Source organism: Schistocerca cancellata, chromosome 1, assembly GCF_023864275.1.
Source record: "Schistocerca cancellata isolate TAMUIC-IGC-003103 chromosome 1, iqSchCanc2.1, whole genome shotgun sequence".
In the NCBI taxonomy this organism is placed as follows: Eukaryota; Metazoa; Arthropoda; class Insecta; order Orthoptera; family Acrididae; genus Schistocerca; species Schistocerca cancellata.
Window position 1 is genome coordinate 894092189 of NC_064626.1, and position 14106 is coordinate 894106294.

Genomic DNA, 14106 nt, shown 5'->3' on the forward strand with positions numbered 1-14106 from the left:
TCCGAGGTCTGCCACCAGAAGTATGAAAAAAACGTGACCAAAATCACTTATCTCGAAAATCGTATGGACGATGAAGACGGCTAGAAAAGTAAAGTTTGTCATATGCTGAATTTGAGGCGTTATTCCTGACTGGTAACACACTGGTCGAAAATCAAACGAGACGATATTTTAAATTCGACTTGCAAGCGTCCATAAAACAGGAGAGATGACGGAATGTAGTCCGAATTTTTTAAAACTGATTTAAAGACGAATTTTTTTAAAACAGATTTAAAGATAAATCAGTACATAGAAGAGACGTACAAAGAACGCCACGATGTGTGCTGCATTGTACAATGACTGCTGTGGGAAGCACCTAAGTCACCTGACTATTGTGATAAAAGAAACTACAGAGCAGGCAGATAAATATTTGAACATATCTAAAGAGGGGAGAAACAATGGGACTCCTGGGAAAACACCAGAGGGGGGAAGCGAGAGAAGACAATATTACAAACACAAACAGATGGGAGGTAATTAAGGCTCACGTAATCAGAGACAAGGACCGGAGTGAATCACCGTTTTTGCGAACAGTATAGTTTTTCCATAGTTTTGGCATACCGAAATTTAGGAGGGTATTACTGGAGATTGTTAAAGAGTGCTATTATGCTGCACTTTTTTATTTAATTTAATGTATTTATTAACTGTCGTGCATACAGACGCTGGGTCATTCTGTTGTTTACATTTAAGCCGACTTGGTGCCCCTGCAGAAGAGTGGAGATACGTACATAACGACACAAATGTTCAAATGTGTGTGAAATCTTATGGGACTTAACTGGTAAGGTCATCAGCCCCTTAGCTTACACACTACTTAACTTAAATTATCCTAAGGACAAACACACACACCCATGCGCGAGGGAGGACTCGAACCTCCGCCGGGACCAGCCGCAGAGTCCATGACTGCAGCGCCTAAGAGCCTCGGCTAATCGTGCGCGGCAACGACACAAATCCCCGTCCCGCGACTGCTGCTACACAGCCGCGACAGCGTAGCTGAAGATACCTCGAAGCGCCTGCCCATGGAGGGGAAAGAGAGAATTGTGGAGCATACTGATTTCACCTTCATGTATTCTTCCAAATGGACAGGGAGGTCAACGACATAGCCCCGCAACAGCTACCGCAGGGAGGACGCTTTCCGAGAGAAGGTGAAGAACCTGCATCGATGCACAAAGCATTCGCCCTAGCCCAATTGGTCCTAATCAGTAGTGTACTTCAGAATCAGCTGTTACATCTATCTGGCACCGCACGTGCTTATGGTTTGAGTTGTGTGGCAAAGAAAGAATAGCATTATGTAGAAGAATTTATGTGGAACTAATGAGCTAGAATAGTAAATATGTCTTGCGCTTTTTTTCCCTTTTATCTCATTTGTATACTTTCAGTAATTTCATTGTGTTTACATTCTCAGTACGGATGAGTGTTTGATTAAACTGTGTACTAAGGCAAGAGCCAAGTTTTTGTTTTCTTTTTTAGGAAAACCACGTCTTCTGCTATCTTATCAGCGTCGTGCTACCAGTACAGTGTGTCCCGACCTGCAGTAAACATGCTGTCCTGTTTACCTCATGACTGGCAGAGGTAACAAGAATTCGAGCTTGGTGCAAACTCACATCCTCCATGCTTCCTAATGCCTTGTGTTGACCATTGACATCAGCTCAGTATCGATGTTAGCTGTTTGGTTTTCATCTCATTCCATTATCACGGCTATGTACGTGGAACAAACATAGTCGCAAAATATCAGGCCCTAATGTGAGTCAATTTAAAGCCTGCAGACTATATAATTACACATAGAGTGAATCAGAGCTTTGAGGTTGTTCTGGGACACCTACTGGGTGTTTTGGCAGATCGTTACAGACTAATAATGTAATAATAATTCATTCTGTCTGCAACTTTACCCGTAGTTACTCAAACCTTAAGTAACTGGGGTACGCATGGCTCTGTTTTAGAAAGATAGCTCGATTAAGTCGTAGGTTTGAGCCAGATACACCTGTTTTCATGCCCTGGAGCTAAGCTCGCTGCAAATTACAATCTGAACCTATGATCTGGCAATCAAATATTCTATGCACTTGCCAGAATTGTGAGTTGGTAAAGTAAACAAAAACATTAAAATAAAAAGTAAATGAATAATTAATAAAAAGGATTCTATTACAACGTCTGTCATTGATGTAGCCTTTAACAGAGAATTTTGTTTATAATGTTTATTAAAGAAAGGAACCTCAAATAAACCAAGGTGACTCTATAATTCCGATATGAACAGGCAGAAAGATAATCTCATCAAAATGCAATAAAGTTGTGTTAAGTGTGCTACAAGAATGGCACCAGAATCCCCAAGCTAAACAGCCATGCAAGATTTGCGAAAAACTAACTCCATTTCGTAAAGAGTATAAACAAAATATTCTCCAGCTCAGAATAATTCAAAATTCAGCATGATTATCTACCCATCAGAACACGACAGATAAAAAGTAGACACCGATACTCTTTCTAGCTCCAGTTCTGTACTGCAAGCACAAAAGTTAAAGTTCTGCACTGGAGCACATTCATTCAGATCTCATGCAAGTAAAAGGCCCTTCAAAAGTTAAAGTTTTCTGGTGGTCGTTCAATGCCCAGAATCTATCACAAACATTACTAAACATCACATGACCAAACATCACACGTTACGTCAGGCAGGTGTGTCTCCTTCCAGATCTAACACAAGCTCTTGAGCTCGCCACTGAAAAGTGGTACTCTCCACCAAGAATACATCGTTCTTATGCTCTACGGACACAATTTGATTCAATTTGCCCATTCTCCACAATACACTATTATAACAATATTTAATAAAGAAATATAAACATTCTGTCACACTCAGACCATTTACAAAAATATAAATAATAGTACGTTCATAAATAAATACTCCAGCATCCTTGGGTATGCATGCTCACACCAAATGACAGCAAAAATTTACTAAATATTGTTTAAACAATTACTTATGTCTGCTCGATAGAATCGTCTTTTGCCACTTTCCAATGGTGGTGTCAGGAAACACATGTGATTGACCATTTTTAAAATACCATGATCTCTAATGTCGATTCTAATCATATTTAAATAAAGTTCACAATGGACTCGCATTCGGGACGACGACGGTTCAATCGCGCGTCCGGCCATCCTGATTTAAGTTTTCCGTGATTTCCCTGAATAGCTCCAGGCAAATTCCGTGATGGTTCCTTTAAAAGGGCACGGTCGACTTCCTTCCCCGTCCTTCCCTCATCCAATGAGACCGATGACCTGACTGTCCAGTTTCCTCCCCCAACAAAACAGCAACAACAGATTAAGTTCATGGCAAAATAGTAACATACTCATTGAATAGCGACACACGTACATCAAGATACACGGTATTTACGCAGCATTCAGTTGCTATGTTGTTACATAAATATGTAAAAAATCAATAAATGAATTAGATACAAATGATGAGCCTAAAAGTTGTTAATACTGAAATTCATTGTGAAAATTTCAATTGCTGTAAAATATTAACTTCTGTAGTTTTTATACTGAAAATACTGTAGTTTCATGTATGCGCATCATTTTTCTGAGATCAGAATGAGATTTTCACTCTGCAGCAGAGTGTGCCCCGATGTGAAACTTCCTGGCAGATTAAAACTGTGTGCTCGACCGAGACTCGAACTCGGGACCTTTGCCTTTCGCAGGCAAGTGCTCTACCATCTGAGCTACCCAAGCACGACTCTCGCCCTGTCTTCACAGCTTTACTTCTGCCAGTATTTCGTCTCTTACCTTCCAAACTTCACAGAAGTTCTCCTGCAAACCTTGGAGAACTAGCACTCCTGGAAGAAAGGATATTGCGGAGACATGGCTTAGCCACAGCCTGGGAGATGTTTCCAGAATGAGATTTTCACTCTGTAGCAGAGTGTGCGCTGATATGAAACTTCCTGGCAGATTAAAACTGTGTGCCGGATCGAGACTCGAACTCGGGACCTTTGTCTTACACGGGCAAGTGCTCTACCATCTGGGCTACCCAAGCAAGACTCGCAAATTTGATGAACTGTAATCACTCCGCCATCGTGCGACATTTACATTCAGTGGGAAAGATTCAAAATTGGAGTGTATGGATACTGTACCTGCTCGTCATCAATTGGCTCGTGAACAACACTGACCGTTCCTATCTTGTAACGTTGCTGGTGCCCAGAAATGGTGATTTTAAGCTAATATAAGGAGAATAAAGGAATAGTTGAGCCCAAAGAAAACAGCATCTCTCCGTACAAAACCTCCTCACATCCGCAAAAGGTGACGTTATGTGGAACAACAACAGTGTGATTTACTACGAGTGGCTTCCGAGAGGGGTAGCCGTACTGGTGACAATGTCAACAACTGAAACGTTTTGCAGACGAAGTTCAAGAACAACGGCGACCAGGAAGACTGCGTGAAATTATGCCACTCCACGATAACGCCCGCTCGCATTCTGCTGGACTGACGAAAACACTAAACAGAATTTGAGTTAGGAAGTCATTCCACACCATGATATTGCATCCTCAGATTTTCACATTTTCCACTCCCGCTCGAATAACCTTCAAGGAACTTCCTTGTGGATGAAAATGCCCTCCGAACATGGCTCGACGAGATCTTTGTCTTAAAACCACAGAAGTCCCACAGTCGCGGAGTAGAGAAGTTGCCCTAGCGTTGGCGGACTGTTGCAAACAGTGAGATAAAATATTATTGATGTCTAACGTCTCTGGTATGAATATCTGTTGTGTTTATTAAACTTACGGAAAAACTCTACAGCCAAATATGATTTTGTATTAAAGTGTGTCTATGAATAATATCCAGATGCATCATCTGCAATACTAACGTGGCAAGTAAAGAACAGGAGGAACTATTTGGGGAGCAGTCCTCTTCAGTAGCAGTTGCAGCTATTTTGTTCTGTCTGAAGCAAACTGAGCAGCTTATTCACCGGTAACAGATAACATTTTTTAGCATTTCCAGATATTATTAAATACACTTGACACTTTGTTGTTATTTTGACGAGAAATTCTGAACAGTTCTCAAGTAAGATGTGACGATGAGTTAAATAAGTTATTTTCTCAACTGCAGGAAGGTAATTTTACATGTAAATTAAAGTAATCCTAATCTTTAAATACGCGAGCGATTTGCATCTCTTTCTGTCTTAAAACCTGCTACGGAAATGAGTATGTTTTCCCCTTAGTAATGCCACGATAATAGTGTTCCGTGGCACTAATGTTCCGAACTTAATGCAGTTCTAGCCGCAAGATCGAAAATCGCTAAAGATGTTGTATACGACTTGTCAGTTTTTTTCTTCTTTAACGAAACTGAAAAGGACCATGACGAAAATTGCAAATTACGTTAACTGAATACTTTGGAAACGAAATTTTATACCTAAATAATTTCCAGAAAATAAAGCAAAATGAACGCAAACATTCTTGTACAACAATTTACTCTCAAGTAATGGCAAGCCATAAAATAGGTAAAAACTTTTCTACACTTCTAATGACAGGTCTGGAATGTTAAACAATTTCTTCCCCCGTCGACTTCAAATGGAGTTGTCTTCACTGGTTCATTATTTTGTTTTTGATGAAGATGGGGTTTCAAATAAGGGCAACGATGGTTCACAATCCCATTACGTGTCCACCTGTCGAAGAGTACAAAGTGGTGTGCTGACTGCTACACGAAGAAGTCCTTTTTTGAACCATCTTGAGACCTCGGAATATAATGACATCAAGATCTCTGAGTATGATGACCGCAGATCTCGCAATATAATGCAAAACGGCAACTTCAGTGTGAACATTTACTGCATTACACCATTTGTTCTGCTCCTGACTGCAGACGGTAAAACAACTATATGTTGCGCTACTTAGAGCATAATAAGCGCTAATTCAGCTCCGCCTAGAAGCTGCAACTATCTATTCGACGACAAGTTCATAGACAGACTGAAAATGACATTCACATTCATAAAACAGGCAGCCAGAAAGCAAATTTTAATATACACAATTCATGCAGCCAGCCTCCAATTGAAACTAGAGATACTCAAGAATTTGCAGGAAAAATTGTTCATCCAGTTGTAATTCAGCCAGTGCACAAAATCAGTTATCGTTATTACATCAGAATATCCGAGGACTAAGGGGTAAGCTTAATGAGTAGCTTATTTGTGTTGAAGAATTAGGGTTGAGCAAGCCAGTTGATATAACCTGCCTCTCAACATCATGTGACCACTGGTATAGATATGTTAAATGTTACAGGATTCAAGTTAGCTTCTTATTTCTGTAGAGAAAAAATGGAGAAAGAAGGAGTTGCCATATTTGTCAGAAACTGTTTTGACTTCAAGAACGTTGATATTAATAAATTTTGCTCAGAGCAGCACTTAGAGGCTTGTGCAACAGAAGTAGTATTTCATAATAAGTCCTTTATAATACCAGGTATACACAGAACACCTTCAGAAAATTTTAACCTCTTCAAAAAAAATCTGGAAACTCTGCTGTCTCATCTCACAGTAAAACACAAGGAAATAGTGATTGTTGATGATTTTAATGTGGATTTATTGAAAAGCTCTGTCAGTGAACAATTATTGCAGTCAGTAACACTATCATTCAATTTAGTTCTGTGAATTTTGCTACTAGGATACGTAAATGCTCTCATTACTGATAATATCTCTTAGATGAATTTAGAGAAAAAAAGTCATACCACAATACTACTAGCAAATGGGCTATAAGATCATGACACGCAGTATCTTGTGTGAAATGTTGAAACTTGTCAGGATAAAAAATCTATTAAATCTGAGTACAGGAGGGTAATAAATAAGTTAAAAATTGAGAAATTCAGGAAATTGCTCAAAGACATGAACGGGATAGACGTTTACAATACTTCTGACTCAAATGAAAAATACAAAGCATTCATTAATAAAGTTACCTCCACTTTTGAAACTTGTTTTCCCATAAAAGTAACTCTAATCACAAAAAAGGCAAAAAGTAAACTGTGGATTACACAAGGAATAAAGATATCGTGTGGGACAAAAAGGAGACTGTGTCTACTATCTAGGAACAGCTCTGATGTTAGAATTGTAATGTATTACAAAGAATACAGCAAAATATCGAAGCAAATAATCCAGAAATCGAAGCAGCTTTATTATGAGAAAAAGATAATTACATCAGGTAACAAAACAGAAACTGTATGGGATATTGTAAAGACAGAGACAGGTGGCGCCAAACATGAAGAGGAACAGATAGCTCTAAAAATAAATGAAACTTTGGTAACAAGTACAGTTAGTGGTGCAAACCTCTTAAACAACTACTTCATTTCTTTAACTGACTGCTTGAGGTTATCAGGTTCGGTGAACAGTGCAATGGAGTATCTGAGACCAGACTTTAAAAATTTCAGTAAAATGGAAATGACACTCATCTCCCATGAATCTTTAAAATCTAAGCATTCCAGTGAGTATGATAATATATCAACGAAGTTAGTCAATGAGTGCTCATGTGAGTTGAGTTCTATCTTAAGTTATTCGGGTAATCAATTTCTTATCAGCTGAACATTTCTAGACTGGCTAAAATATGCTGAAGTTAAGCCTCTTTACAAGAAGGGGGATAAAGAGATTGAATCAAACTATCAACCAATTTCACTTTTGCCAGCTTTCTCAAAAATATTTGAAAAGGTTGTGTTCAAGCATCTTCTTAAGCATCTGACTGCAAATAATATATTGTACAAGTCACAGTTTTGATTTCTTAAGGCTTCTGTTGTAAAGAAAGCTATTTACACTTACAGTGAGAATGTACTTAATTCAGTATCTAATAAATTAGAGGCTACTGGCATTTTCTGTAACCTGTCAAAAGCCTTTGACTGTTTGAACCACAGCATTCTCTTAAGTAAATTTGAATATTATGGCATCACTGGCTATGCAGCGAAATGGTTTGAGTCGTATCTATCCAACAGGAAACAAAGAGTGTCACTGTGAAATACTTGTGCAATAAGCAGTCAGTCTTCATCTGACTGGGAATCATTTACATATGGTGTACCTCAAGGCTCCATTTTGGGTCCAATGCTTTTTCTTGAGTACATTAATTTTATTTAATAAAATTGCAGTCAAATAGCCATATACAGTTAGTTTGCTTAATATTTTACATTTACATTCTACATTTTTGCATATTTATTTACCGATTTCACTATTTTACTGCACAGTTCTATGTGATATCGTTCACAGGCTTCGTTACACAGTTCACATACACATGTTGTGGTTGGGTTGTGATAAGTTTTGTTTTTGCAGATTAGATGGTGAAAGCCGTGAATAGAAAGTCTAGTTACGACATGTCGCTGTTCAAAGTTTGGTGCTGTCCATTAGCGGCTTGTCATTGCTTCAGTGCCATAGAACTCCGGCCATATTTTCTCTCGTTTGTCCTCCATGATCTTCAGTTGCTTTCTGGAAGCCCTGGTGTGTGGCATCATATATCGAAGCCTCTCTCGCAAGCAGGTACACTAGTCTAGATCTTGTTGTCTTTGAGAGACCTACTGCTCTTTTTAGATAAGTCGATTTTACCTTTTCTAGTGTTTCTAGATTTTTTTCTGTCAGGTGGTCCCATATAACCTCCACCCCATAGGCCAGAATCGGCAAGATTTTTGTGTTGAATACTTTCATGGCTGTTTCTAGACTGAGTAGGCGGATGTTTTTGATGTCCTGTATTGCTATTATTGCTTGGGCTGCACGTTCTGTTGTATGTTTTGTGAAGCATTTGGCTGTTGGTAGCAATGTCACTCCTAGGTATTTAAAATCTGATGAGATTTTTATTTTTTGTCCTCTGAGGCTGATTTCCGCATTCTTGGGTGTTTTGCCTCCTTTTCTGAAAATTACCATTTCTGTCTTTGTTATGTCTATGTGTAGTTTGTGTTCACTGCACAATTTGTCTATTTCCTCAATGATTCTCTGCAACTTCTGTATATCTGTTGAACCTGCAGTTATGTCGTCAGAGTATGCATATACATATACATCTTCTTCATTTTCTCCAATTCGGGGTACTTCTTCACCGGCAAGAATGTACAGCAAAGGGCTCACTAGGTCACCCTGTAAGACTCTGTTCGATTGCAGAACGGGGTTCGAAAAAGAGAGGTTGTCTGATATTGTGATTAAGTTGTATTCGAGGACTGACTTGATTATTCTTGCCTATACACTATCTTCTCCCATTGTTTCTCCCAGTTTTCGAACTATGACATCTCCTTCCAGTAGGTCAAAGGCTTTGGTAAAGTCTATGAACACTGTGTAGAACATTTGTTTCTTTTGTAGCGCTTCGTCGATGTTGTTTAGAAGAAGCCTGACTGCCGTAAGTGTTGATCTTCCAGATCTGAAACCCATTTGTCGTTCTGGGAGATGACTGTCCACAGATGCTTGGATTTTTTGTGTAATTATCTTTGAAAACGTTATGAACTGAGTATTTTCCAGGGCTATGCCTCTGTACTTGTTTGGGTCCGTTGGGTCTCCTCTACCTTTGTAGAGAACTTTTATTGTTGAGTGTCTCCATTGTGTCGGAATTCTTCAAAGTTCCAGGCATTTGTTAAATAGTTTGGTCCATACGTGTTGGAGGGCCTCTTTTGCATCTTTTATATGTTCATTATATATATTATCGGGTCCTGCTCCTTTCTTGTTCTTCAGTGCTTTTATTACTTCTTTCACATCTTCTTCATTTAGAGGTTCTCATATATTGTCTTTTTCCTTAGTTTGATGTTGTTTCTCTTTCTTTGGGGGTGTTTTGATTCCTCGTTTGTTCAGTATCTTACTGAATTGTTCTTCCCATTCCTTCATGTCTGTATTTGGTGTATGAGCCAGTTTTCTTGGTCTTGCTGCTATGTATGGGTCTTTCTCTGCTTCATCCGCTTCTCTTTTTGCCTCTCTTTCTATGTATTCTTTCTCTTCTCTTCTATTAGTTTTTTGTAGCTTCTCCTCTCTTCTGCGTACAGTTTGTATGTTTCATTGTCGTGCTGGTTTCTTAAGCTGTGGAGCGTTCTTAGAACAGTGTTCCTTTTGCTGTAGTAGTGTTCCTTTTGCTGTAGCATTCAGCATCGACCCATCTTTATGCCGTCCTTGTTTTTGGGTTTGTTTGTATCACTGAATTTTTTAGGTCTTCTATTTGGTCTGTTGCTTTTTCAAGGTCTCCTTCCTCTATAAAATTTTCTATTTGTGTTAATTGTTCTTGCTGGTTTGTTAATTTTTCTATATCAATTTTTCTTTGTATGATTTGGTGGGTCTTTCTTGATGGCGTTGGCGTGACGATATTTATTTTTATCTTCATTGGAATGTGCTTTCGTATAGGAGTAATGGAGTCATGCAATATTGGCTGAATACTTCCTTTTATTTATCCTCTTGTTTATGTGATATCAATGGCGCTTTTCCCATTGTGGCATATGTATTTAGGTATCTGCCTATCGTTAAGTAGGGTGAAACCACCTTCTTCTAGGGTTTCAATGACCAGTTTTGTTTTATAGTTTTCTGTGTCTATTCTGCAGTTGAGATCGTTTGCAATAATGGTGGGTTTGCTGTCGCATTGTTTGATGAGTATGACTATTTCGTCAATTATTTCTGCAGCATTTGTGTGCGGTTTAAAATAGGTGCAACTATATTTATGTTTGCTGCTTCTACTAGCATACTATTTTCTTGTTTTATGAGTTTTTTGGTTGGCGTCATCCAGGGTTTCAGTAGGATAGATATTCCTCCCATGGGTCGTCCTCTTTCTCCCTTCTTTGACATTAGGTGATAATTGTAGAAATCTTTATGTTGCCAGCTGTATATCAGGAAGGTTTCTGTTAGAATTGAAAGATCCGCGTTTTGCAGAATGTCTGTTGGTGTTAGGTTAAGAGCACTTTTTACTTCCTCTGTATTCTACAAGACTGCTTTTATTTCTTGCTCTTCTGGTTTTCTTCTTAGTTTAGTTGAGCTCTGCTCCCTCTTCCATTGATCGTTTTGGGAAACGAAACTGACGTACTTTTATGTTTTCTGGCCAGAATTCTGGTTCTTATGTGATTTGTAGCTTTTTAAACGGAATGTCTACTTTGAAAGCTTTTTTTGTCGCCCATTGTGCACAGTTCTTCACATTCTGGTTGTCCCAGTATTCCGTTCTTGTTTAGGTATTTCACTACTGTAGCAGTTGTGGTGATTCTCTTTAAGTTACCGATATATAGCCACGCTGCTTTTTTTTTTTTTTTTTTCAGATGATACAAACATTGCAATAAGTAGCAAGTCAAGTACAGATTCAGAAACAGCTGCTAGTCAAATTTTCACTGACATTAATAAGTGTTTTAAAGCTAATTCACTGTCATTAAACTTTGAGAAGACCCGCTATACGCAGTTCAGAACTTGTAAGACATTTCCGTCCAGCATGTGTATAACGTAAGAAGACATGCAGATTGAAGAGGTTGACAGTGTTAAATTTCTTCGATTACAAGTCGATAATAAATTCAGTTGAAAGGGCATACCACAGAATTGCTTAAGCCCCTAAACAAGACTGAATTTGCCATGAGAATGATGTCAAATGTAGGCGATATAAATATAAAAAAACTTGCATTCTTTGCTTACTTTCATTCTATTATGTCATATGGGATTATATTCTGGGGCAACTCATCAAACTGGGCAAAAGTTTTTAGGGTGCAAAAGCGTTTGATAAGAATAATTTTTGGTGTAAATTCAAGAATATCATGTAGAAACCTGTTCAAGGAACTTTGTATTCTAACCACTGCTTCTCAGTATATTTATTCCTTAATGAAATTTCTTGCAAGTAATACATCTCAGTTTCCAACCAATAGCTCAATACATAGTATCAATACTAGGAATAAGAACAAGCTACATAAAGACCTAAAATAACTTACCTTGGTCCAAAAAGGGGTCCAATATTCAGGAACACACATTTTCAATACATTGCCAGCAGCCATTAAAAACTTAGTTTCAGATAAAGCACAGTTTAAACAGAGTTTAAAAAACTTTTTGATAGGCAACTCCTTCTACTCCATAGATGAGTATCTTAACAGAGACTGTTAAGTAAAAGTATCTGTTACATTTTAGTTTTGACAGCACTTGGTCACAACAGTCAAGATTAGGTATTTTGTGTATGATAAATTTCTTTATAGTGCATAACAATGTTTCATTCGGACAGCCTGTTAATTCTGTAAATGTTCTCTGTTCCAGTTTACCGCATTGTATTCACCTATTTCGACAATCTCCTAGCAAATGATCAGAGTAGTATGTATTGTATTCAAATGTTTTATGTTTTTATGCTATATTTTCTGACATGTTCCACACCCAAGAGAATCAGCTCAATTTTTGGGTCTATGGAACGAAAATTAAATCTGATCTGAGAAGATGTCTTAGCCTATATACCCAGGCTAAGATAAATTAATGGAACTGTAGAGATTTATCGAACAAATTATGATTAAAGAACATTCGATTGTTATATGGTGCATACTTCTCAACAGAAAACCTCAGCACTAGATATTCCTACGAACACAGTTTCGGGAGTCTGCATTATTTCATTGTTATCGATTAACTCTTTGCACATGCTATCAAGGTGTGTCTTTTAGATACATCTTACATCCAACGATTGAAATACAGGGTGAAAGGAGCACGCGCGCGCACTCGCCTCTGTGTGTGTGTGTGTGTGTGTGTGTGTGTGTGTGTGTGTGTGCGTGTGCAAGAGAGAGAGAGAGAGAGAGAGAGAGAGAGAGAGGAAGATATGGGATTACTACTGACGCTAGCACATATCACAGCTTTAGCAAATGTAGGGTTCTCTAGACAAATTGAAACGTATAAAAAAATTTACCAACCTGCCGTCATCTTGGGAAAACTCCAACCTGTTCTCTAGTTGTGCTACAATATTACGCAGTTCCCACGCTTCGTCAGTCTCTTCTGCATCATCTTCCATGCTATCTATCCTCATTGCATTAAGTTTCTCTTCCATGATTCGCACCTGAGCTATGTCGATTATAAACCTCATGGAATCGAAATTATCATAGTCTTCGAGTAACTCTTCCTGCAGATCATAATCAGCAGCAGCACGAGCAGCTTCCACCAAACCTTCAGCCTGGCTCTGTCTGTCTGTCATCTGAGCTTGCAGGATCTCGCATTCAGTAGCTAATCTTGACAATTCTGAACAAATGTCGTGAAGTCGAGAGAGACGCATACACGGTTGCTTTGTGTCCAGCACTCCTTCTAGCTCGTTGGCTAGGTCAGTTAAGTTCGCACAAAAGTCTTCGGCTTGCTCTTTTTTAGTTCTTCTCTGTGCTACAGCTGGCTCTGCTTTCACTTCCATCTCCCTTTCCTCTGCTTTCACTTCCACCTTAGTTTCCTCTACTGTTTGTTCGTCACTAATCTTTGGTACTTCCTCTTCGGTAACTGCCGGTTTCTCCTCCTCCGTAAAATCCACGCGAGGAACACCAACATCTTTCGGTTGTACTACTTCCTTCACTGGAGGAGTTTTAGGCTGTAATGAATAGAAAAAAATTTAAAAAGTGTAACATTTTATTGTGGGACGAATTTATGAAGAGAGAGAGATTATATTTCTTACTGGAATTAGAGTTCAACCAAAATTATTCATGTAAGAAGGGCACTAGTATTTCATATCGGCGTTTTTCTCTTACATGCAATTACAAACAAGTTTCAGGGAAAAAAACAGCTAAGATGATTAACTCAAAGAGCCGAAGCACATAAAAAATGTGGTACGCCAAATCATCACCTAAAGACTCAAATTTAATGATTTGTTTATATTCTGAGCTCACCTGGATCATCTATGACCTTGCAAACTTATAATAAACCGGAACATAATCACCTGTGACCTGGCGAACTCATAATAAACCAGTACATCCATTGGTGATATTTCTATTATTAGAAAACTACCATCAACATATGACGATTAATTCAAAATACCGAGAGGGGACGATAAATAATTAGACAAGAACTTCTCTGTGTTCGAAAATACGGTTTCCCAACTGCAAAACGAAATGATATAATTTCTAATTCTTGTAGAGGAATGAACTGATACGCGATTTTGTTTCGTTCTTCTCTCTTGGTAAGTATTCAACATCTAAGTTGCAATTCAAATCCGTTCATAC

The 14106-nt window shown here is 38.4% G+C and overlaps 1 protein-coding gene across 1 annotated transcript in view; it reads right to left on the reverse strand.

Annotated features, from left to right (window-relative positions):
* LOC126112051 (coiled-coil domain-containing protein 157-like) overlaps positions 1 to 13782 on the reverse strand; it is a 127815-nt gene extending 114033 nt beyond the window's left edge. The window contains exons 1-2 of the mRNA XM_049915008.1: positions 13774 to 13782; positions 12823 to 13478 (exon numbers count right to left, since the gene is read on the reverse strand). Of these exons, the coding sequence (XP_049770965.1) occupies positions 12823 to 13478; positions 13774 to 13782 (665 nt within the window). The remainder of the gene's footprint in view (positions 1 to 12822; positions 13479 to 13773) is intronic.
* Between the last annotated feature and the right edge of the window lie 324 nt (positions 13783 to 14106).